Source organism: Diorhabda sublineata, chromosome X (genome assembly GCF_026230105.1).
Source record: "Diorhabda sublineata isolate icDioSubl1.1 chromosome X, icDioSubl1.1, whole genome shotgun sequence".
NCBI lineage: Eukaryota > Metazoa > Arthropoda > Insecta > Coleoptera > Chrysomelidae > Diorhabda > Diorhabda sublineata.
In genome coordinates, this window is record NC_079485.1 from 7,605,134 (window position 1) to 7,632,286 (window position 27,153).

The following is a 27,153-nucleotide window of genomic DNA, read 5'->3' on the forward strand; positions in this document are numbered from 1 at the left end:
CTGTGGCACCTCTGTTACCATTATAATTGGGGTTTGAGTTGAGATTTATTTACAAAACATTCTCAGCTTGCAGATAAATAGGTTTCATAATTTGGGAAAAGTTTGAACAAAAAGTACCTATGTCTAAAATTATATTCAGATAGACTCACTGTTGTTTCTGAATTTACAGTAGATCAGTAGATAATGTTCCTAAGTAACAGACAATCCATGTATTTCGATCGAAGCAAATTAAGACATTATTTTGCACACGATTGCCCAATAAAAATTGTAGGTGATCAAGGGCGTCGCCGGACAATGACCCAAGGGGCAATCTAATGAGGAATGAGAAAAGTGGGAATTATAGATGAAGTCGAGAGCATACAAAGCTTTTTATTTGTGGTACGAGCCTTACATATACGGCAATTGTTACAATGGTAGAGAGTTCAATGTGTAAAGCTACACGAGCTCTTGATTATATACAATATATAAAAGTTATTACATTTATTAGGAAAACGGAATAAAATAATTTTAGGGGTTCAAATATGAATAAATATTTTGTTTATGTAATTACCAGATTTTAATTTTATAGTTGATGAAGATGAAGATTATTTTTTTATTAGATTAATTGAAATATTTTCGAGTTTTTTTTAAAAGCGATCAACGCTTTTTGCTTGTCGGGAAAGAAGGTTTTTGCCACTTTTAAGATATCAACTATGGTTATAGCTGTTGGGTTTAGTTCATTATGCTAGAATTGCTGCCAAAACTCAACATGTTTGGTAAATTATAAAATTGAGCGATGTTTCATAAGTTTCTGTGAGATTTTTTACAGACATTTGCACTTGCGCAAAGATGTGATAATGGAGTAGATTATAATATTGATTCAGATATACCTCGATTAAATAGGCACAATCTAGTTAGATATATTTTATAAACACAATATTTTCAACGCTTATTTTAAGCATTTCTGTGTTATATTCCATGTATGAAGTTATAATTTGTTAGACTTATTATCAATAAATCAAAAATTCATTCCTTTGTTATATATTTATAGCATTTTTTTCTTTTTTACCTTGCCAAGATTAACATAATCGTCAAAATAAATAATTTATTTACTGTAAGAATATTTTGATATAAACTGTGATATTTAAAATTGAACTTTTAATTTTATGTTCCTCTTCTCTATGTTTTAATTCGTATAGATGTTTTTGTTTCAACTCTAAATCATGTTTTTCCTGCTGATGTTTCAGTTTCCGCATTAATACTTCAAAGATACATTGCTTTCGAAGCATCATAAAATCTTGTTTTGTTTTTTCTGTTCGTCAATTTAGTTTTGATACTATAATCTGAAAAATAATACTTTAGCTGAAATATTTTTTTCAAAGTCTAATAAATTTATTCACATTCATTTACTGAAATGAGCTCTTCATCGGATCTAACTTTGTCAATACAATTATTGCCCAAGTGATTGTAATATAGCAAATGCTCATAATATAGAAATGAGTCAGTCCTGAGATAATTCATTGAAAGTATATATAAAGAATATTTTCCTTACTGTTGCAAGTTCAAAAAATTTTCAACAGTTTTTTTTCCAATCTTGTTTTATTCGAAAACGAATGTAATATACTATGAAGACAAAAATATAATGATAGCACATCATTAATAGTCGAAAACATTCTTTTTCCATTAGTCAACGGATTTCATAAAATGTATGAATTTGGGAATGTAATAAATTTAAAAATAATTAAAATTAAAAATTAAAATCCATTTCCTCAGAATATATCTTCAAAATGCTTCTCACAAACATATTCAGCTTCAGCTCCACAATGCTAGAAATAATGGCTTCCCACTTTTTGTATGGTTCGTTGGTTGACGTTGTTTTACAGGTTTAACTCGTAGTACCACGCTTTAATCATCTGATTTTTTTAAAGACATTATTCGGGTATTAAACATTCAAATAACTAACGATTTAACTACAAATGAATTATAAAAAATATGAAAAACACCAAATAATTTAATTATAGAACAGGTGACACCATAACGCACTCGGTGATTTTAGGTTGTATTCTTTATGTCAAAATTTTCATCTCTACCCTACCTACACGTCTATTTCTATATACCAGCGATGGGCCATGGCTATTTCAAATACACAGAACCCGGAAAACAAAAGAAACAAGCTACTATATAGAAATTGGACTTTGTTTCCAGACCTGTATGTAAGACCGTGCTCACAACCATTGTAAAATTTGATATATTGATTATATGTCAGCTTCTCAAATACAAATAACAAACTTTGTGACACACCCAGCGTAGATAATGATTATAGCATTTATTAGTTAAGAGCATTATTCACAATAAATAAAACTGCATCAAATGAAAATTTTAGCAGCAAGACGCTGAGAAGGAAACAGAAGAGAATATTTCCAAGACAACATTGGTTACTTATTATTTACCTATCTATCACGCGTATATTTTTCGACATATTGGATTCCACCTAGTAGTCATGACAGTAGTAGTTCATTCACAGAAAATAAATTTAGCCATCTAGGACGAATTGGTAGAAAGGAATCTGACATAGGCAGTCAAATAAAAAAAATGGAAATCAATTTAATTCTTCCCTCAATGGGAGCAAGGATGAACGTCAAATGGTATCCTTCCAGATAGATTCGTAGAACAGTTGAATGATGAGCCTCAAATGCTTCTCCCACGAATATTCTTGATTTTTAATTTTTTTAACTTCTTGAAAGTTCTGATCCTAACAAACATTTATAAAGGATGAGTTTCCATTACGCGGATACTTTCGCGATACTGACTACGCCAATTACGGTTTTTAAAATTCATTTTTTAAAAACACGAATTTATTAAAAGTGAAAAATTACAATAGAAACTGTAAGTTTTATTATGTAACAGATTCACACCAAATTCTACTTTTCAATTTACTTAAACATATATTATACATCATCATGCCGGATTATGGCTAGTGCTTGGGGCGCCTATATATCCCTTTATTGAGTTGGATTACTCAACTTGCTCTTTTTTTATAGTTTTTTGTTGTTCCTAGCTTCGTTGGTCAGCTTTCTCTATTCTTTTCTGTTTTTGCATTTGGTTCCAGCCCAGTATTTCTAGGATTCTGGTACATTCTTCAATATGGTTTCTCTAGGTATTTCTAGGTCTCCCTCTTGGCCATGGAGGTATCCATTGTATTATCCTCCTCACCATTTCTATAGGTTCCCTTCTCATGATGTTTCCCGCTCAATTTAGTCTGTGCTTTTACATACCTTATATTTTCTCCTCCCATTTCTTCCTCAATGTCTATATTTTTCTTATGTGTATCTCTTTAATGTATTCCCATGTTTTTTGTATTATTTGGTCTATTGTGTGGATTGCGTTGATTGTGGATCGGCCTTGCCCTACGTATGATTTGAATTTGTTGAGTTTGCGAGTATTTATATGTAATGTTGAGAAGTGTTATGACTCTATAGTTTTTATATTCCTTTTCATCGCCTTTTTGGTATGTAGGTATAATTACTCCATTGCCTTCCACTCCCTGTAGGCATTGTTCCTTTCCTACTTGGACATTAACATCTCCCATCAAAATTATTTCGCCCTTTTTGGTAATTCTCCACAAATTTTATTTAGTATTTCGTAGGAATTCCAATATATTATTTACCAATTCCTTTTTTACGTAAAATCCTACTCCATTGTGTCTCCACTGAATGGAAATAAATATTTATTTTTTTGTTATTTATATCTACTGAACTTTTCCATCTTATTTCTTGTATTACCGTAATATTTATGTTATATTTTTCTATTTCCCTTGCTGTCTCCTCCATATTCCCTATTCTTAGTAGTGTTTTAATATTCCAGGCTGCTACTCATAATTGTTTATTACTGTGTACTGCTGTTCATGTTTATTATCCCTATACTCACAATCATATTTTTTATTTCCTTTATTTCGTAACCTACCGTCTCCAATTAACACATTTTACATACTTTTTTACAATTACAGAAAAAAATTCTTAATTTGCACAATCAGCGAGTCATATAGAGACAATTGCATAATTCAATATAATAAAGGGACAGTGCAGTTCATCTTATTAGTACACCTTATTTTCTTATAATGAAACTTGATCATAATTTTCTAACGTTATCAGCAAACATGTCTAGAAACATCCTGTTAACAAATATCTACTATTTACTATTTCTTTTATATTTAATTGTATTTAGCATTTCTAATTTTCTCATAAAACTTGAGAATATTTTTAATGTTACAGCAGACATATGTAGGCATCCTGTTAATATAATAACTATCATTATGTTACACTTTACTATATTCAGCATCATTTTTCCATTTATTTAATGTTTGTTAATTCATTGATACAGTTAGTCTTCATTCTATCACCTATTGTTGTAGTCATGGAGTAAATAAAGTTTTTTTAAAAAAAGTAAATCTTTACTTTTGAAATATAATTAGCGTCTTTTAAAACAATAATAGTCTTATGGAATATAACATTGTAAGAAAATAGATATGCGTTCCAAATATAGTTAATTACGTTTTATATATATAAACAAATTATGTTTGTAAATGTTCTTGATGTTAGGTCTTTACTGTTTCAAAATTAGTTTTTTTTTAATAGAAAGATAAATATTGACATTTCGAAAAGTCTAAGAAATTAAAGAAATTTAAAAAAATTATAATATAACTCATACATTTAGAAATTTTTTAATTTGCTCAACATACTTTTTGCCACAATCAGTACGGATAATTTCGTGAATATCACTCATCCAAATTATAATCCTTATACACAGTTACTATTTATTAACAATGGTAAATGTTCAATTAAAATACTATCTGATATTCATGTTTTTTATTATTTGTACAACTTATTGTTTCATTGATCCGTTTACCATTCAAATCAAACTGCATCCATATTATTATTATTTATTGGAAAGGTTCAATTAAAAAACTATTAGAATAGATATTTATGTTGTTTATTATTCCTTATGTGATTGTTACATTTTTATAAAATTGTAATCTGGATGATACATTTTCGTTCGATTATGGATTTATAATAAATGCGGTTATTAGGCATCTGGATAAAAAGATTATATTTACAAGGTGTTCACTTGAAATAAAGCAATAAAAAAAAAGAATTCTTCATGCGAGAGTAAAAATATATATAAAGAGAAAAATATTAGAGTTATGATTTTAGATTTGCTTATCAGAATGACATGTGTTTTCGTATATTATAGGGTTCATAAAAATTGCACTGCACGACCAGACTTACAACTGTAATGTCATTATTTATAGATAAATTTTTAGTGTTAGTCACACAAAAAAGTGGAGTAAAAAGTTTAAATAGTAGTTTCCCAAATAACTGAAGGACTCTATTTTTATTAAGAAGTGCACACCTTGTACTGAATATATGTCTAGAGAATACACTTCGATAATCAAGTTAGCTACAGATAATCTCAAATGTAAATATTCATATACAAACTAGCATTAATCAATTTACACATATAAAAATTTAAAGCAATAAAAAAATTGTTGAGTGGATATATCACAACTTTACTATAAAAAACGCCAGTTGGTTAATATTTATGATAAGATAATAAATAAAATATTTTAATATTCTAAAAATGAAATTATTTAATGTGATTATTAACTAAATTATTTTTTAGTTTTGAATAATACTAATATATATTTAGTAAGTTTGGGTTTATTAAAAATTTATCCAAAGAATTTTACTGTTCACTATTTAAGGCTAATGTATGTGATTAGAATTATGAGTAGCAAGAGAGAAAGAAAATATTGCAACCTCTATAAAAAGAAAACAACATAATGAAAGGACTAATAAAAAACTGTCGTTCATATCACGCAGGGAAACAAAGAAAGTATAAAAGAGAGCGCAGATGAATACTTCTATACTTTAGTATTTTGGTCGATTTTTTAATCACATTTAAAAACTATTGAAATACGGACCAAAAAGGTAAGCTGCAAGATTTACGGATTATGAATTATCCTTAAACAATTTTAATACTTCCTGCTGCGGGATTTAAATGGATATAAATGCTTATTGATCATTTGAAACTTGTATTTTTCAGCAGCATAGAATTAAAAAAGTGAAATTATTGATTGGTTATGTACTAAATACTATACATGAAATGAGAAGATATTAAAACAAGTTGAACAAACAAGACAAAGCTTTTCAATATTCGTTTGATTACCTCCTTTCAAGGAAAAAATTGAGTTAAGAATAAAAAATAGTTATGAATCATATTGTATGCATACAAAAGATAGACATTACTTAATACCTTAGTACCTCAAATTTTTATAGTTTAATATTTTAACATGACGTTTTTTTAAGCAGGGCAAAGTGGTCGATTACATATATGCTAGGAAAATTTGAACAACCGATATTTAGAATAATAACATAGTGTGATTGGAGTTAATTTAGTTAATAATCATCAAATCCCAAAGTAAACAGTTTAAATTGGGGTATATTAGGAGTATTCTGGTGTAAACAAGAGGTAATACGATACTTAGAGAATCATAAAAAATGAATATTGGATCCATGTAATGGGATTAATAATTATTTTATCTTTAATCATTGGCCCACAATTAATTAATTTCATGCTCAATGTCCATCTTAAAAAAATTTGAAAATAGACTCGTTAATCCTCTACTATCCTATACATTTTAATCCTCAATAAATAGAAAAATACTGTTTGAGAACCAGTCATTTCCTAAAACAAATACATAAATAGTACTTTTTACTAATATTGTCCGAATTATTTGCGGCTTGAGTTAAAAAATATCTATTTGATTTATTACTCTAAAAGCTAAAATAAACTTGTAGTAATATTGAATAATTAGGAGGAGATGATTTAATAACAATTTTCCTGTTAATTCTGAAATATTATGGAAACTGTTCATATTGCACATATTACGAAATATTGAAGTGAAATAACTTATGAATAATTCTATGCAGGCGTAAAGAAATTAGGTCCTAAACATTTACAACATATAGTTTAATCATTCTCACTTTGCAGTTCTTTATTTTTGTATTTTTGGTTACAAACATATAAATAGCTGCATGTTTTATTATTAGTACAGGAAATTGGCTCCATGTTAAAGGTTTTAAGCGTTAGTCTATTTATGGCGAATTGACCGTACAACTTTTTCATATGATATTTTCAATATTTGCTTTATATCACTAAACAATGTGTTATTTTTAGGATTTATTTTGTATTTTAATTTGTTCACCTTTTTTCAAATTTTTCATTTATCATTTCTTAAAGAAGTTTCAGCTTTTTCAATAGCTGTATATATTAATTAAAATTCTGATAGTTAAATTTTTTGGTACAGTCTATAAAATGAAATAGAGAATAATTAAATTAACTTTAATAATAAGTTTTCTCTAGATATTCTACTACTTACGGCATGAAGACACAGCCATCAATTTATTACTCAACTTTAAAGTATATTGACATGAGTATCAGTTAACAGTTTCAATCAATTCAATAACTGATTTCAAAAACAACATAGTCAAGAAAAACAGAAAAGAACAGTTAATGTATATTTGAGTCGTTACACTGTTGTATGTCGCATTTTTTCCGAAATTGAGTTTTGGGGAGCACAGAGTTGTATGTACTTAAACCTTTCTTTCTAAAAAATTTTAAAGCTGTATGTTGCATTCTACGCCATGGGCAACCATAAATACGTTGTTGTATGACTATGAATGGCGATTTTTAGTTGTATGTACAACATAGAGCTTTGTGATTTTCGAACATTCAAACTTTAAAATAACATGGTTGTATGGCGATACATACACTTTTGTAATTTTATATTTCATGCCTATGGTCAGAAATTATGCACATACAACTTTGTCTTATGGGTAGAAGCGGGAATGACATTGCAAGTGCCTTGCTGAAAATTTGAGATGCAGAGACAATCCTAATTTGAAATCTCTAATACTATGGAGTGACAGCTGCGTGCCCCAGAATAGGAATTCCCTAATTTCTTCAGCAATTTCACTCTTAATTAAAAGGAATCCAAACATCGAATCCATAATAATGAAGTTTTCAACTCCGGATCATTCCTGCAATCAAGAAATTGACGCAGTTCATAGTTGCATAGAAAGATTGCTGAAAAAATCGCAATATTATTCCCCATTATCACTTATGCGGTTGCTTTTGAAGGTTTCTTCAAGAAACTCTTACAAAGTTATTCAATTAAAAGAAGTTAATTGTGTCGACTACAAGTTCTATGCTGGTCAATACCTTTCAGTCAAGTTTTCAAAATCTCTATTATTTGAAATAGAATATAAAGTTAGCCACGCCAATAACGAGTGGAAAAAAGTCTCCATTCGTGATTATCGCCCTACCAGAAAAGATGCTGTTAAAAAAGATATAAAGGAACTAGTTCGTCCTACCAATAAAAATTCACTTCCCCAAAATAAAGTTGAGGCTATCAAAAGCATGTTCAAGTGGATGCCTGAGGTGGATAGGGCATATTATGTGGCTATACTTTCCAAAAATAGTAATACTTAATTTGTATTTTTCCGTAACTTTTGTTGATATTCATAATTATAAGGATACTTAGTTTTTGATAACTTTACCAAGTTGTATGTTTTTTTGTGCCCAAAAATTTACACAAAAAACTGTATTTTGGAGTTTTTTTCTTAGAAATGTTAATAATCATAATTAAACTAACTAAGCTGCAATTGTTTTAAATGTAGGCTTGTGCATAACACTGTATCACGAGGCCATTTTTTTATTTTGCTTTTTCTCAATACTTTGTTTACTGCACATACCACAGTGTAACTATAAGCTAACGGAGTGTCAATACATCGTTTAGTAGTAAAAGAATGTAAATCGCATATTTCGTTATGTGAAAAGCATGAATCTACTTTGAATGTTCACTGCTAAAACAATGACTTGTGTTGATTTGACTCAGAGCATGATGACTGATCAGGTAGCTGTTCTAAAGCTAGTAATGCACTGTATGTACTTTTTAACGATCTAGTGATACCAGTGATAATGATAGATCCCTGAAAAAAATAAAATTTCAGTATATGACGGGACCAAATTGCAGGTTTTTTTCCCAAAAAGTGTAACTACAAAGATAGTATATTATTTTCCATTTAGTTGCAGAAAACAGTGTTTCAACTATCTTGTAAAAGGCGACCTCGACCACAGTATTGATAAAATAAATAGTTTTATCAATAGGAACGAACAAGATATATTCTTGTAACTATTAATTGAAAAACATATTGTAAAACCTCACAGACCACGGAAAGAAGGAGCACTGTCTAGGCAGCATTTATTCAAAAATTCCATTATTTTGCCAGAAAAGAAGAAAAAAGTTTCCAAAAACGCATTCCAATCAGTTTATGGCTTTACAGAAACAGAGTCAGGAGGCTCTGTAGTAATCTATTTGTTGTAAACTTACTTCTCATAACAAATCCGAAAAGCATCCTAAAGCCAACACAAAACCTCCACAAGTTCTCTTTACGATTTGGGAGACCTCAGGTGGATATATGTATAACTTGTAAGAAATTATGTGTGAAGTCCAAGCCACATTAACTGCACAAGCCGAAATAGCAATACACAAAAGAAAAGCAAAGAAATTTCACAAAAAGATATCTGAAGTAAAAGAAAATTTGAAAACACGTGATGATATGGCAGCTGTAACCTTTAATTTCATACAGAATTTGCCACTAACCTGTATACTCGTTCAGGAGATTTTCTCTTTTCGTCAATTGTGATTAATTATTTCGGTATAAAAAATGTGAGTACGGGAAAATCGATATTTTACACATATCATGAGGGTATTGATCAACAAAAGCGCCAATGAAGTTTGTTCAATGATACTGCATTACATTGAAAACTTTCTAAACAAATTTATAAAGGAGCTTTTCATTTTTTCTGACAACTGCCCTGATCAGAGTATAGATCAAAGGATAGTTAGATTTTTACAGGCTTTAACAGACAAAAAACGTTTTCACAAAATAACATACTACTCCAAATTTTCTGTAATCATGAAGCACACAACTCAGATATCGGACATTAACAAATGGTGGCCCAAATATTACAAGGAAAAATTGTGTGGCGGGTGAATGTTTTGGACAAAAGGTGGCAAAATAACGAAAAGTATCCTTCATATTGTCTACATTCATGGGTCTTAAATACGACACAAACAAAAAAGGCATCGTTGCTCCGAATATTTTAGTGATGGTCTCCTAATATATACTTCCATTTTTGGTAAGACATCAGCAGAAGTAACACTACCAATTTAACAGGCTTACGCCAATGACTATGTTTCTATTAATCCAAAGAAGATAGATATCAAACTGGTGAAAGGAAGTATTCCCGAGGAACATTTACCATTTTCGACTGGCTTTTGAATTTCGACATGGCTGTTGATAATGTGGAACCCATTGAAGAGTATAATTACGTGCCCTGAAATAATTTCAACTTATTTGGCGTACCTATTTGCTTATTATCAAGGTATACTATAACTTTTTTGGCATGTTACATTGCTTATTGTGAAAATCACAAGTCACAACCAATCCATTGAGTCTAAAATAATTTTAACTCAAAATAGTAATGGTACATATATTTTATTCCAGAAACCACTAGTCACAAATTTATTTTATTTTTTTATACACACTGTATAAGAGCTAAGATGCTGCGATTAAATGTGTTAATGTGATTGTATATTGTCAACTAGAAGGTTGTTTATCAAAACAAAATTGTTTTTATTTCATTTACCTTTTTGTCTCTGCTGAAAATTTGATTTTTTTGACTCAAGTTATTTTTGAAATAATCAATTCGGTTGTCTTTAATATATCATAAGCAATAATTTAAAGTGATATACGTCACATGTATAATGTGGAAGATATTTAATCTAACCTAACCGAACCAGATATTTTGTGCATCATTTGAGTAAGCTACAATTTACTCTTTAAAAGTACAAAATTGACACCTCACAGAAGCAAAACGTCTCTTAGAATACAACTGTCCTTAGCTTGAAAATTAACATTTGACAAAAAAGTGTTTTTGCGAGTACATTATAGTCTTGTCACTTTTTTCGGTTTTGTATCTTTTCAGAAATATTGATTTAATCACTAACAGTAATTTGGTCGCAGCCACATCAGTAACATCATCCACACTCTAACGTAACAATATTCTTCATATACTATTATCAACTGCCTAATATGTTAAAAGTATTTATGCCGAAGAATGATCATCTAAATATATGTAAGATGGAATCAACTTATTTGATGATTTATGTATTAGTTCGTAATTCGTAAATTTAAATAATTAGTAAGATAAAATTTAATAAAAAAATATAAAGTTGGTAAATTGTCATTAAGAGGGAACCTAAATATATTTTTTACTACCTTTTCTAATTCAAATCTTTTGAGGAATTTGTTTTAAGTCACTTTCTAAATAGGAGTTAAGTTACAACGGCAATCCATATTTAGTCGAGGCATAATGATATCTCAATATTTATGTTCCTGTTGTATATACATTGATATTCTAAGATTATAAACAATATATTGAGAGTGAAAATATCAAAATGGCTGCAAAATCAACCATCTCCTCGTAAGAACATTCAATATTCTTCAAAGAAGTAAACATTGAATTAAAAATTTCCAAAAATCGTGCAATAAAAAGATTATCCAACAGAAAAATATGAAAATCTATGTTGGAAGATCAGGTGAGTCCTGGCACATCATTTCAATTGAAACAGATCGCAGTGGCATCGAGAAAACAGGTTTTTTGAGCACCATTGGTTTCGATTCGCCTGCAGGTTTAAACGTCGAAGTCATTGTCATGTTTGGTTCCAAAGTGGCGTATTTTCTTTCTGGCATAGGACTTGTAATAGTGACGTATTCAGGAGTATCGGATATATGATTCTTCTTATTCTTTTTCAGAGTACATTGATTCTGTTTGGCGAAAGTTTCAGCTGCTGTTTGCATATCTGGGCTATCGGCGCCTATAAAATTTGAAGATTTGAAATAGAACTAGATTACTATCATATTGATTTTTGAACATATAGTAAATTCTTTGTGTTGATATTCTACTAAATAATATAATATATATTTTTTATCCACTAATAGGTTTTGTTTGTCAAACATTGGAAGAGTTGATTTTACACTAGCACAAAAATAATTATCATTTTGACAATAATTTTGAATTTATAGTTTTGTTGTCTGGACATTCTAGAGGCTTCTAGAGTGATTTACGATAGTGAATGATATTATTTTTGAAAAGTTTAATAAGATGAATCTCAAACTTGTACAAAATACTCACCTGAGGGTCCCTCAACAGTTTTAGTATCTTTATCGGGCGAAGTATCAGGTAAAGAAGTCAGAGTAGTTGCTGATTTCGTCAGTTGTTCTTTACTAACGGTACCTACTAGGGGTAGATCCATGACCAAATCAGGTGTGTGGCTGTGTCTTTGTAAGTGAGGCTCCGACAGTCTTTGTGATTTTAAAACAGGAGAAGCCAATAGGGAAGATTCTAAAATAGCACGACGTTGCCATAATTCTCGATTCTCCGAAAAGTTGACATTGCTTTCATCTATTTCGGATTGAGGAAGAAGTTTTTCTGATTTAAGAGTAGAATTTTCCACAGGTTGCAGAACCACTATCGGGTTTTCGGGTTCAGTTGGAGACGTTGTAACTTTTGCTTCAGTTAGCAGCTCAACAGAATTAGTAGTTGTATTAGTAGGCTGTAACAAAAATGGTATTTTTTATGAGCAGTACAAAATGTTATAATTGTTTGAAGCAAGTTACTTTCATGAGTATGAAATAGAATTTGCCTAATTATTCACATGAATAAATTATTAGTATTGTGCAATAAACTTACTGATAATAAAAAATACGCCCTTTTTATTAATATATCCCAGAACAAATTGTAATATGTTTTTGAGTGGGTAGAATGACACTTTTTTGAAGGTTCAGAATAATTAACAGAGCTTAATGTGGTATAAACATTCAATCTTCTGTAGAAGTTTATCAAAAAAAAAAGTAAATTACAAGTGAAGTTATATACCCAAGAAACCCTCTAGTATTTATATTGCTTCAAGTTGATGTAATAAGAAGGATCAGCATATGCCACAGACTAATATTATTAATTTTGTAAACCTCACGAGTTTTATTTTATCAAATATTCTTATATAGTTGATGTTCAGGAAAATCTAGTTGACTTCAACAACTAAGTATGAATTCAGTTTCAGAATAACTGACATAATATCACTTCATAGTATATTTCCTAAGGATTTGCTTTCATTTTAGTATTAAACCATGTGTTCTCATATGCAATGTAGATTATAATATCGATTTCCAGTTCTTTCTGATTATTAAATTGATAAGAGATTGATAGAAAGAATACGGAATAGGTGATGTCAAATGACATAGAATAATCTATATAATTTCTTTATCTTAAGATGTGTATATCAACTACATTTTTAAGAGATATACTATCACATCTTTGTATTATGCAGCTGCAATCACAATTATATTATTCTAGTTACAGTTCACAATTTTTTTCACTATTTAAGTCGAATATATACACAAACAATTTGAGGCAACTACAAAAATCAAGAAACGATTTCATTAATGTAAGTTAAGTTTGTTATATTGGTTATCTACAGATTATTTGAAAATTTAGTAAATATAATAATTTGATTTAATTTCGAAAATAACATGATTTTATTAGAATTAGGCTTTTAACATTATTTTAAAATTCTTATAATATATGGACTTTAAATAAAAAGATTGTAATTATAATACCTACTAACAATTCAAGCTACCACCACCCAGAAAACAGAAACTGAAATGTTGAAAGAAGACCAAAAACCGAAACATAAAAGGACAAACCTACCTGAACATTAACGCTCATTACAAAAACCACAGCTAAACAAAAAGCACCACATATTTGCACAATAATAAAAACTTTGGTTGAAACTATTTCTTCTGTAAAAATATAGATAGTAACAAATATTGGTTTCAGCTGTACTATTTAGCAAATTATTAAAAATAATAATTCATTACATTACTACTTATAATACCACTTGATGATATTATTTGGTAAAAATATGTATTACTAAACAAATAAAATTGTATTTTTTTAGTACTAATTGACAATTAGTACTAAAACATTACTCAAAAAATTTAATTTATTTACTTAATACCTAAGTTTGTAATTGGTGGATTATGCTCAACACTAAAAATGCTTTTTAGGACGAATGAAATTGTTTTTATACTAAAATTAAACAAATAGAGATGACCATATAATTTATTATAGGACATTTACAACATTTTAGGATAAAAATAAATCTACAGTAAACTATACGAGTAAAAAATATATTTTTATATACTAGGTATCCAAACGAAAATAAAACTTAGCTTCTATAAGAAGCTTTTACAAAGTTTTAGATGAACGGTTAAGCCCCTCAATTTTTTATTTGTGATAGCACCTTTCAAGATATGTTCAATTTTTCACTTCACTATCTCAGTTTGAGGCTTTGAAATTACTGTTTCTATTTTAAAACCCTTCCAAATACTTCACAATATTGAAATCTATTTAAATGCTCCACAGAAAGTGTTAGGAATTATTTACTGACTATTCCATCATAAATAAATATTTTTATAAAGCAAATCCTTATATAACATAATAATTAAAATTTTCACAAAACCATTTCAAAATAAATCTATTTATTCCATTTGATTTAACAGACAATTCTTTGAAAAAATCTTATATTTTCATGTTTTTAGGATTATTTCCAATATTTCATTTTATTGAGAAAATCAATTTTTGGTTTGGTTTATGTATTTGCACATTCAGAGCACAAAAAATACAGGATATATATGAATTTTCAAAGAGCTGTGTTAAAATTCTTCAATGACGACAAACAAGAGTTTTCAAATTATTGCTAACGCAATTAAATATTGTTCTCTTATTTTGGTTAATATTGAATATATTTGGATAAAACTGGATGTGTTCACCTTGTAATTAAAAAATTGAAGGTTACCACGTGTCTCTCTAAAATATTGATACAATTCCTGAAAAAAGTATTGTTCCATGTTTGTCTAGTTATACTTTACACATTGGCTCTACCTAAGTTGACAACACACAAGGGATCCTTTTATTTGTGGTTTTAAACAGAAATTCTATATAAAAGTATGAAACTTTCAAATTCTAAAATGATTTGGGAAATAATACAATCTAGAAGAGAAGGGACTACAACATTTAAAACTACTAATTCGTATTTTCTATGTATTCGCAATAATCACGACATTCCTGTGAATCCAGCCTATACTTGTAACAACTGAAATAAGTCAGCAATAAAAAGATAAATGTTCAAATTTATAATATGGTACATATTTTGATAACTGCAAATATGGTTTCATAATTTTATATGGTTAGAAAATGGAGCATTGAAAATAAGAAAGATATATCAGGTCGGCAACAATGAAAGACGTTTGTTATGTAAAAACTACCTATATTAAATCAAATCTAAAAATCTGATCACTAAATAGTTGGGTCAAACTGAAAATCAAAAATTCATATATTGGCAATTTAAATAGAACCTTTGTATAAATACGTCATTATACTGTTAGTTGCAATACCATATGAGTAAAATTGTTATATAAAAATATTGGTAGTCAAATCTATTTTTAAATAGCAAAAAAACAACTTCTAGACACAGTGAATCAAATTTAATCATATGTTGTATAAACTCATTTGCTCATGCTTTGGTGGCATTTAAAAGCTTAGATTTGGGAGTTTTAAGTAATTTTATTTAAAATAACACCCACTGACAAACATTTCACCCATATGGTTTAAAATTCGTTGTATATAACAAAATACTTAAATAAAATTAAAATTATTGTCGTTGTCGTTGCAGTATTCTATAAAACATATATACTCTAAGCTAAAACTTGAGCAGTTGGGTTGAGATCCCGAGAATAAACCACTGTATATGATTGACTATTGATGATCTTTTGATGAGCTTAATATCTTATATGGATTAATAATGTCAACAGTTTTTCATTCAAATTGTGAAAAATAATATATTGTTAAGTTCCTCCTCTTAATGAAATGCAGTTTTCTCCTTTCAGTAATATATATTAGTATATTATTCAAATGCTTTATAACACACATATATCTCTTGTCAATGCCACCAATTAAGTAATGTAAGTCATGAGTTACCAATGTGAATACAAATAATTTTTCACGTGCCAGCCTATCTGACTTACTATTCAACATATGTTATTGCTCATCATATATTCGATTGGAAATAGGTTTATTCCCGGTTGATTTTTTTTTTCTATGTTAGCCGATTTATAAGTAGTCACACATTCGCATTTCGTTTGGGAATAATTAAGGTTTGCCAATCTGAGAATTGAAAATGTTCAAATGACCTAATTAAAACAATTCAATTTAGTCATCAAATTTGTTCAATTTGTGTAATATTGATTGTTACTGTTTAAATGCATCTTTCATATTTTTCAACCATATTTCATATTTGATATACTTCTGTCTGCTTTATGCAAACAAAAAATATATACTAAGTTTATACCTCTTGACCATAGTGATTAATAATGCAGACTTTCTAGACATAAGTATCGAATTGTTGTAATAGATAAATAATTTTTTTCTAAGAAACAATAATTCACAATTTTTATGTCAAGAGTGGCAAATCCTAAATATTCTTACAGCACATTTATTTGAAAACATGCACATGCATAATTTAATCTAAAAATTTAAAATACACTGGAGCATGCAATTTAAAGCAAAAAACTTATAGGTTTCCATTAAAAGAAACGATTTAAAATTAAATAATTGTGACAAAAACGTAATCGTTTTGCTTTTGCAGAGTACACCAACAACTACAAAAGCCGAAAGAGAGAATTTTCTAAAAGTACTGTTTAGTTAACAATATAAGAAGGTATACTTTGTGTACGAAAATATTTAATTTCCTCATTCAGCCCTCTAACATTATTTATCAGAAGATGTGAAGGGCATTTTCTAGATTCAACAAAATATTCTGTCTCAAACAGAAGCTTTACATAACGAGATAATTAATTTCATCTTAAGCACTATACTAGGTCAATGAAAATAAGAAAAACAAGCTGAATTACTAGCTTTGAGCTGTTGATTGATTTTTTACATCATTTTAGAAAATTCTCAGTGCGTAAACCCTGTAACAACATGATAACAATTAAACAGTTGTTTCTAGTACCTCTCTTGTTTGGTTTAACAAAACTGTTGCATTTTCAGTAGACTCAGCTAAATCCGACACTTTAGTCCAAGTTATTGGTGTATACTGCACTGTAGGTGAATTTGTAGAGCTACTAACTGTTGTATAATTATCAGAAAGTATGGAATCTGTGGAGCTGAGGGTTCTTCTTTGGACTGATTCTTCTGATGAACTTGATTTCAATCCCACTTTATCCCTATCGTCATCCCTATAGAATAACAGTATATGATTACAATTTGTTTGAAATATTAATAATATTGTATTTAGTATTATGTAGATTCACAAATTAAAGAGTGTTTATATATATAGTTTTGATTTGGTAAACACATAACATGAACAAAAATCCATGTGTGTTTGTAGAGCTCATGATGAAAATATTTATTTCGGGTTGCAAAGCAGTATGTTGTTTATTTTTACAGGGTGTCTAGTAAAAATTGGAAAGCAAATTCCCGTCTTTCTATCAGTTTTCCCAGGTTGGTTTTTATATTTTTCCAGTTGAAATTTCGTGAATTTTACTTTTACAATAATGAATATTTATTTTAGAAAATACAAGTATAATAAAACAACCGAGTGATTTCTTTTAATTTTACGAATTCCTGCTCCACTGATGCAAGTTGGTTTTGAGAGTCTTTAAGGATTTTTTTTCTTTTTTGTTTCCAGTTTTTCTACTTTTATTCTTGTGATTTTTTGTCTTTTTGTGCTCCACCATATCTTGAAAAGGCATTCCTTATAGAGTATCATAAATTTTGAAATACCGACATTTTTAGTCCACCAATTTTTTTATTCTTTAAAATTTTCAACCAAAATCTCCTTATTGACAGAAAATCTCTCTTCTGTCGCAATGCCGTGAGAAATTATTAAAAGAAGTTGCACCACCTTTTTTACTACAATTACTGTTTTCGATCATTTCCATCCAAAAATCATCTACTCTATCACATATGTTTTTTCTCTTACTTAGAGTGATCTGATTCGTCAGAATAATCTCTCTAAAAGCTCTGTTCTGCTTCTTCCAGCGTAGTGGCATTGCATCTGCTTGCAGTCAACAAATTGGCAAATGCTTCAGGCATCATTTGCATTGATTGTTCTGGATTGTTGCCAGTGTTATTGGGATTAAGGAAAGTTAATTTGAATGCTAAGGGAAATTTTACCAAAAAACTGTATTTATCAAACAGTTTCTACAATCCTTATAAAAATCCACATGTCCTTATCATTGCTCTCACTGCATTTTTTCAAAGCAATACTTACGGCATACCCTAAATCACACATTGCACTTTTTTGAGGTTGCAGAATAAACCATGGCATTTTTTTTGAACATATTTACCTGTAACGAACCGCCTCATAAAGTTATTCAAAACAGAAATCAGTTCTTCATAAAGAAATGGAGTTAGGGGCCAATCACTTAGAAAATTTTTGAGGAATGGCTCTAGTTCCTTGGATAAGGACTGAAATAATACCACTCCATCCAATAATAGTTTATTATCCACAGACTTTTCCACGGTTTTAAACCTTTGACATGTTGGCTTCTGATTCGTGTTTTGCAGAAAATTTTTTCAAGTTCGGATATAGTGATCGAATTTTTTCAGAAACAGAAATGTTTTGTAGCCATCGCACTGAACAGAATTTCGGAGGGAACTCAGAGCAACAAGTAATAGATAAAAACATTCCTCGTCTAGAAGGACTGTCTTTGAAAAAATTGTAACATGCTCTCAAGATAGACAACCATAGATACGTGAGCACGTAAAAATGCAGTTATGAAGGAGGTTTAACATGTTTAGATTAGATGATAAGATTTTCAGTATCAGATGGAAGGTTTTTGAGCTATTAAGTGTATTATAAAATTCCCGCCGAATTTCTGGTTTTTCCCAGCTCTGCGAAATTCCCGTCTTCTCCCCGGATTTCAAAGCTGCTAGACACCCTGTATTGTGTTAGTTTGCTGCCTACCATTCGGTCTCACTTTACAGCTTGCATATCTACACAGATAGATATGCATATCTATCTATCAATTCTTTCAGAAAAAACACAATCATTATTTTATTAAATTCACATAAATCTATCGGTCTTCGCCTCATGCAAATAATAAAAAACTAAAACAGATTAAAACAATTATTTTTTAAATTCAATAAAACATACTAAAGTATTGTGTATTTTAAAAATTTGTAACTGATTTTAGTTTTTGGAAAGTCGGTACAGATAACTATACCAAAATACTGGAAGTTAAAATAATACAAAATACACGTTGGTAAAAAAGTTCAATTAGGCTAGTGCAGTGAAAAATTTATTTAAATCAGGATGTAGAGTATCACGTGAAAACAAATCTTTAAATATTTCATGTCATATCAGAAAATGACCCAGTTTATGTACTACATATGAGACCGATATCCAGACAATTTAGTATTTTGTATATATTGTGAGAATTTTACATGATAATATCCATTCACACAAAGTAAGGTTGATACAACAGTTGGAAGATGATGATTTTAATAGACATGAAAAGTTCCCTGACCATAATGGGAAAATCTTACTATTGAAACGATTCAGATTTTTCAGATGTATGATTGGAAACATAAATTGACATATCTGTAGATACTTTTTACTTAATAATTCTTGTTGTTCTCACATTCAATATACAAAAAAACATGCCTGAACTGGAATAATAGGCGACAAAATAAATCAGTCTCTTTTTCATCAAGGAAACCTACAATTTATAGGTAGCGGATTTAGCTCGATTATTTCCAAATTCAAGTGAGTATTTCAATTACTTTTAAAGTTGAGAAATTTATCGTTTGAGGCTTTCAAACAATAACAATACATCTATTGAACAACAATATTTGGAAACATGAAATTGGAGCTCCACTATGCGCTTGGCACGAGGCAATAAAATGTACTTCCTAGCAGACCAATTGAAAAACGTGGTTTAATTAATTGTCCCCCGCATAACCCGACAAAAATATTTTAGACCATTTTCTGTTAGGTCTTTTGAAACACAATGTTTATGAAAGAAAACTTGCCAATATTCGAACATAAAAATTTAGAGCTACCACAGAGATGAGAATTGAGCAGTCAAGAATATTACAAAGTGTACTTGGAAAGTTTTAAAAATCTCATGGCTTGTGGTAGTAAAGTAAACAGGTAACAATGAAAGCATCTGTTGTAACAGCCTCTATATTATATTTTCTTCTAATTTGGTTCTTACTGAAATATGGACCTTCTTTGAATATAATACAAATATCTAAAGATTTGGAAAGATATTGGAAATTTAGTTGCAACTCTAGAATATGTTAATTAAGAATAGGGAACAATACAAGAAAAATATTCAAAATTTCACAAGCAAAAAAATAAATAATATTGTATTTCAGATCCCGAACAAATGGAAATATGGCAAGGCATCTCTATGAAGTACTTAACCAATAGTTTATTGATGATATATTCACTATTCAGTATACAGTCAACTTACTTAATTTTTAATGATATATATTTATCTGGAATCAAACCCTCTTTTCCATTAACAATTCCTCTCCACCAATCATTTGAAACTTGTGAATATAAAGTTATAAAATCTCCCCTTTTTAAGGACAATTCTCTATCAGATCTAGCTATGAAATCAAATTGTGCAGTAGCTTCAATATTTTCAGAGTCATCTTCGGAAGGATATACTTCTGAATCCATATCTTCTTGCGTTTGGTCGGGGGAATCACCAACGTCCCTGAAATAACATTAATGTAAAAAATATTGAAATTATTTTCAATATCTGATACAAGAATATGTTTAAATAAAACAATATCATACATATAGACTCTCAAGACACATATAACATTTCCTGAAAATTCTATTAGTTTATTCATTCATTTATTTGTTAGTGAAACTTCGAGAAAGTTCCAATACTAGTATAAATTTATTAATAAATCATACCAATTTAGATAAATCCAAAACATTAGTACAGGATAAACTTCCAGAATATATATATATATATATATATATATATATATATATATATATATATATATATTCCATTTTTTACATGAAAACATACTCACTGGTCTTCAGAATTGGGAGAAATATATTTCTCATAAACTGTACCCCCATCATTTGGGAAAATTTCTTCATTAAATAGTATTATGTTTTTAATAAGCTCATTAACTTGGTTCTGGTACTGTACTTGATCTTTATCTTCTGGTACAGGGACTAGAGTTGGTCCAAAGCAAATTGCTAGATTATAAGGATCCATCATGTTCTCATCAGAAAATTCGGATAAATGATTCAAAAAAGCAAATAAATATCTTAACACTACTACCACTGAGCGCGGCAGACTAGCCATCAACTCCCTCATTCTGCTTATGAATTCTTTCTTGGACTCTAATTCTGAAAAAGTTACAGAAATATAATAATCTGTCAGATTCCCTATTATTTTCTATAGAAAATATGCATGTTTGATGATGAACATTTTAATTTGAAAAAACTCACGTGCAATTTCCATAAACTGTTCAAAATATATGATAGGAAAGAGTGGTTCCCTTAATTCTCTGAGATATAATTTTAGCACACCAGCTACGCTATTTATATCAGAAGCATCTGTCATATCCGCTAGAGGATCTTCTCCCCTTTCAAACCATTCTCTAAAGTTGTTTATTTCAACTTGTGATCCAGATACTCTGAATATACCCTGATGATGTAAGCCTAAAAGTAGATGTATGTTAAACTCTGACGTTGGTTTTCAAATATTTGATTGATACCCACCATATAAATTAATAACTCTTATGCAAGATCGCATTATTAAGGGTATTTCTTGATTTGTGGCTTCTTGGTACTCTTCAATAGACCCTCCAAAAAGTTTTGGTTGTCCACTCATTTGAAGTCTACCAATTCTTTTACGTTTAGGCGTTTTAATGACTGGTTTTATAGAGTTACAAAAATCTGGGGCCTCTGCTAGTAAGGACTGTCTTAAAAATTCCTGCTTGGCATCCAAACGTGCTATTTTAGTTGAACCCAAGAGATATTCTCGAAATTTCTAAAAAAATAAAATAAACTGGTTTTATAGTAATTGCATAAAATTTCACTCACAGTTAAATAAAATTCTTCAGTCTCTTGTCTATCTGCTCTAAGTTTTATAGAAACAGTCTCAGGAGGTTTCGTAACAGGCAATGGATTCTCACCAAAATAGCCACTGCAGTCATAATCTTTTGCACATAACATCTCTAGTAATGTGCTTTCGGCTGTTTCCAGAGTTTTCCATACTTCTTCAGATTCAGCTCTGAGAGAAGTAACTCTTTGTTGTAGTTGGGTCAGTCTCGTTTCCATTTCTCTATGCAGTATACTCTGAATTGCTGGTTCTGGAGACTAAAAAAATAAAGATAATAAAGAGTGTATTGTTTAATATCTAGTTATCAACATCATCTTACTTCATCAGTCTTTTGTCGTTGAAATTCCAACTTTTTTGGAATCATAAATGCAGCATGATTGTATTCTAGAAACCTCTGTTTATCTAAACGAGAATCTAGTGAATTAATACAGGCAGATAATGAATCCAAGTCGTTTTGAACGGATTTGTGTCGGCCTTCTTCTGCAGATATATGCATCATTAGAGCTCTGGATATACAATTGTGAAAACCAAAATCCATGCACTGAAATTTAGATAAATGAACATAACACTTATAGAGACGACAAATGAAGTAAATGCTTTTATTCTTCACATTTTTCATGTATAAAAAGCAGTTTGATGAATTTTGAAGCGCATAGAAATGTACATGTAACTTAGAAGCTACTCATTTTTATTAGGCCTTCGAAATCCATGAATATTCATTTGTTCCTAACAAACATTCCATCTAAGCTGATGGTAATAAGTTATTCAAACTACCGTTCAATTATTCCGCTATTCATTTTTTTGTACTATCTGCACTGTGTATCTAGTAATATAAAGTACTGAGCACACTGTTTACACTACCACTACACCAACACAACAAGTCATAGATTTTAGAATTTTTAACTTAAATTACCTTCAGTCTCTGAGACAATAATTTGGATATCGAAACGCACGTCAGAGAGTGTAATTGTGAGTGTTGGTGTAGTGGTAGTCTGGCCTGAAAAGGCCCTAACTCCCAATTTTTTTCTAAATTCTTTTTTTAGCGTTTTCGAATCTGTATAAAAAATACACCTTTTTATGACATTAGAAAGCTCCAAATCCATTACAGTGATAGTTATATTGAAATTTATATTGGCCGTAACTCCAGTTTGAGGTTCTTTTCAAGAAAAGAAGGCCCTATGTAACAAACAAATACTAAAAACACCCTAAATCCACAAAGAGTTGTACTTATTGCCTTTACTCTTCAAGTTAACCGTGCTACCATGGAATTAGGGCCTTCTTTAGTAAGACAGGCATTGTGAGGTCTTCTCCAGTAAAACAACTCATTTAATTGTTGTAAGATCAGCTGATATTTCATTTTGAGTGACCAATCAGTTTAGGTTTAGACATTTTATACTAGGGGATTGTGGAATTAGATTGTTATAAAGTTAAGCTAAACGACGCGACGTTTCCCCAGCGTTATAGTAAATAGATACTATTCAAAAAATAGAAAAGATAATATTAAAATAGGTATTAATAATTGAAGAAAATACAAACTAGTACATGTACTTTGGTAAAAAAACAATTAATTGATTAATTGAAATAGAACACACACAATTAATTTTGACAAGTTGAATGTGGGAATATAAGAAAACTTATTATTGTCAGTGCACGCTTGTAGGTATATTAAAAAAACTGAACCCATATACTGATTATGATATGCAATTCTATACCATATATCCAACCCAATTTTTAGAAATTGAGTTAATCTGTTCTATGGTCATTTCAAGTACACTTCATTTGATTCATAATATTAAAATATATTATACAATGTTAAAATATAGCATTGGAGTATAATACTGAAGCAATTTTTGTTACTACATATATCGTTTACAAACGTTTAGATATTTTTGGAAATATTTTATTATGAGGTTCCTAACTTTTTCTGGAAGATGTATGGATATTGCCTTTCTCTCGTATGTTTAAATGATATGATAAATATACAAATTTTGCCAAAAAATAAACATATTATAATGAATAATACACTTACGTCGATCAAATCTGATAAATCGTCCACGAAATATTTATGAATGGTAGTATTAGCAGCTTCCAAACATAATAAATATTCATTTTTGGCTTTAAGGGCTTTTAGTTTCACATCTGTATGTTTATTCCTTCTCTGAAAGCAAGAAAAAATTTAGTAACCATCAACATCTGGTATATAGAAATCGTTTCATTAATTAAATAAACACTCCGTTTTTCATATCTACATCTTTTGAATGTATTGGAACGCAGTAAAAAGTTTCAAAGAAATTATCATTCAAGTTCACTCAAATATTGTTGGTAGACTTCATTAGAGAGTGTAGATTTGAAAACAATAAATCTTACCTTCATCACTTCCTTTTCCATCAATTTATACTTTTTTGATCTTTCCAACTTGTCTTGAGTAAAAGATTGTTCCAGCTTACTTCTTTGAAGTTCGGCAGTTCGTAATTTTGTTTCTGTTTGTCGAAGTTCGGCTTGGTAGCTATGATATGTCTTCATTGTTGTGTGAAGTTCATGTAAAACTCGGAGGATTTCTTCGTGGGTTTCATAACCGATTTCTCTGCACTGTTAACACATAATAATTAGTTTCGGGGCAATTGAAAGAAAAATAATGTTCCTTCAAAGAAAATACCATATTTATCAATTCTTTTAATATAAGAGATATCATTTTCAGAATGACCAAAAGTATTGAAACATTTTTCAATTTATAAAAATTGAATTTCCTCTTAATATATAATATGCATTTACCAAAGTTAGACGTGTATCAATAAATTCGGCCATTTGCATAGTAGTAACTAAATTTTTATATGGCTGAAAGAGGTAATATTTTTTAAAAAGGATAACGGCATCATTTTTGCTTGCTTTGTCTTCTCCGAAAAGATATTTTTTGTCAAGATTTTATTGTATTGTAAGAAGATTTTTGTGTATTTAAAATCATGTTTTCATTCAGGTTATTAAATCACTAATCAAAATTAAGTTGAACCCAGACAGGTTAATTTGAAAGCGGATTGCGCAATTTGTATTAATTTGATTTTCGATTTTTAGTAAATTTAATAAACTTTAATGCTTCATATATTGAATACACAAATGAATGTTTGTGTATGCATGCAATGTATACCTAGACGCAAAATTATTTCAAAAAAATATATAGGCCTAAGTAAATTAACATTAAACACTGGTAGGGAAATATTGTTCATTCCGGACACTCCAACAAGCTTTGGTTTCGCTTATATACAGGCATATACCTAAATAAAAGTGATCACTTCTAAATAATGACTATCAATAATGAAGCGAATATGCTGCTTAATTTTATTTTCATGGATATGTAACCGCAAGCCGGTCTTAAAGATTTAGTGATATGCGTTGAGTTAAAATTAGCAAGAAATTCGGAAGAGACTAAGTATATTGTTTCTATATCAATAATTGTCTGTTTGCTTTGTAAATAAAGCCTAGAATCTCGTATTAAGAGATTCCCTCTAATAGTGAAAATATTTTCTAATTATGATTAAGTATAGTAGATATTATTTTCAAATACCTAAGTGTGTGAAAGCCACTTTATCATTCTTTATTGGGTTCTAATCTAATCAAGATGAAAGAAACAGTAAGTCAGAAACATAATATGGTTTGAACACTTCCTGGAAATAATGAATTTGAACAATACATATAAATTAAATGAAGGGGAATCCTAAAGGAGTTTCAATAATTCTGTCTTGTTCAGCTTTCCAGTGTTTAGTATTAGGCACTGTCCGAATTTTTGAAGACTTGTTTTCTTTTGCCATCATATCAACATTCTTTCCTATTGATCATTTTCACAAGAAGTGTTTTTAGAAGCTAGATAATGCTTATGTGTTCATTTCGTTAATCGTTATTTTCTCAATTCTTATAGATTTCAGTGTACCAAACGGTTCCTTATCGGTTTATTGTTTCTTATCAATAGTATACAACCAATAGTATGCAAGACACAACTAGAAAAACTACGATATAATCAGTAGCTTAAATATTTGATATAGGATGCGCATAACTCAAGTAAGTCTAAATGAGATCAAAAAACAGTTAAAACTGCCAATTATTTTCTACACTCAGTACTTTTACAATATTGCATTAAGCAATATACTCGACGAATTAGTTAATAAAACAAACGCTTTCCGTCAAACACAAAGATATACTAGATTACTACAAAGAAACCATTCATTTTTACAACCCCATTTATTCGAAAGCATTACACTTACGAATATGATTCATATAGAAAAATATTCACAAAATGCTCAAGATTCCAGCTCACTCTAAAATATTCTATGTGTATTTCCTTGGTCACATGACACAAATCCAGTCGGTAGTTATTGAACAATACATTTATTTCCAAAATGGAATGGAAAAAATTTATTGATTTCTCAGATTCATTAATTATACAAACATGTTCTAGTCAAATGCCACGAATTTATTGTTATGTATACTCATTATTTATAAAATATCAAAACGAAGAAAATTATTTTCAAACATAATAGAGAAATTTGACGAAGAAATGAAATTGAGTTGTTTGGATACATTTAGTTGAATATCCATGACGTGTTTTCTTATTGCAACACTATTTTAGACGGCATATTATTTGCTGCATTAATGACTCGGTTTCACAAAATAATTATGGCTTAATTTTATCATGGTAATTCAAGTATTCGGAGCATGTCAATTATGAAAAATATGGGCTGTCAATTTGCACATTTTTTATTGATATTGAATGTAACATGTAGCAGCATATTAAACGTAATAGCAGAGATTAATTTATTCATTTCAAGTG

At 29.5% G+C, this 27,153-nt stretch overlaps 1 protein-coding gene across 3 annotated transcripts in view; it reads right to left on the reverse strand.

Annotated features, from left to right (window-relative positions):
- Nucleotides 1-8,643: 8,643 nt before the first annotated feature.
- LOC130451278 (SLIT-ROBO Rho GTPase-activating protein 1-like) overlaps nucleotides 8,644-27,153 on the reverse strand; it is an 86,837-nt gene continuing 68,327 nt past the window's right edge. For all 3 annotated transcript variants that reach the window (XM_056790188.1, XM_056790189.1, XM_056790187.1), the window contains 11 exons: nucleotides 24,702-24,923; nucleotides 24,364-24,492; nucleotides 22,654-22,875; nucleotides 22,316-22,591; nucleotides 21,992-22,262; nucleotides 21,719-21,931; nucleotides 21,292-21,616; nucleotides 20,712-20,960; nucleotides 17,240-17,465; nucleotides 12,301-12,721; nucleotides 8,644-11,983 (listed from right to left, as the gene is read on the reverse strand). In XM_056790188.1, coding sequence (XP_056646166.1) covers nucleotides 11,688-11,983; nucleotides 12,301-12,721; nucleotides 17,240-17,465; nucleotides 20,712-20,960; nucleotides 21,292-21,616; nucleotides 21,719-21,931; nucleotides 21,992-22,262; nucleotides 22,316-22,591; nucleotides 22,654-22,875; nucleotides 24,364-24,492; nucleotides 24,702-24,923 — 2,850 coding nt within the window. In that variant the 3' untranslated portion in view covers nucleotides 8,644-11,687. The remainder of the gene's footprint in view (nucleotides 11,984-12,300; nucleotides 12,722-17,239; nucleotides 17,466-20,711; nucleotides 20,961-21,291; nucleotides 21,617-21,718; nucleotides 21,932-21,991; nucleotides 22,263-22,315; nucleotides 22,592-22,653; nucleotides 22,876-24,363; nucleotides 24,493-24,701; nucleotides 24,924-27,153) is intronic.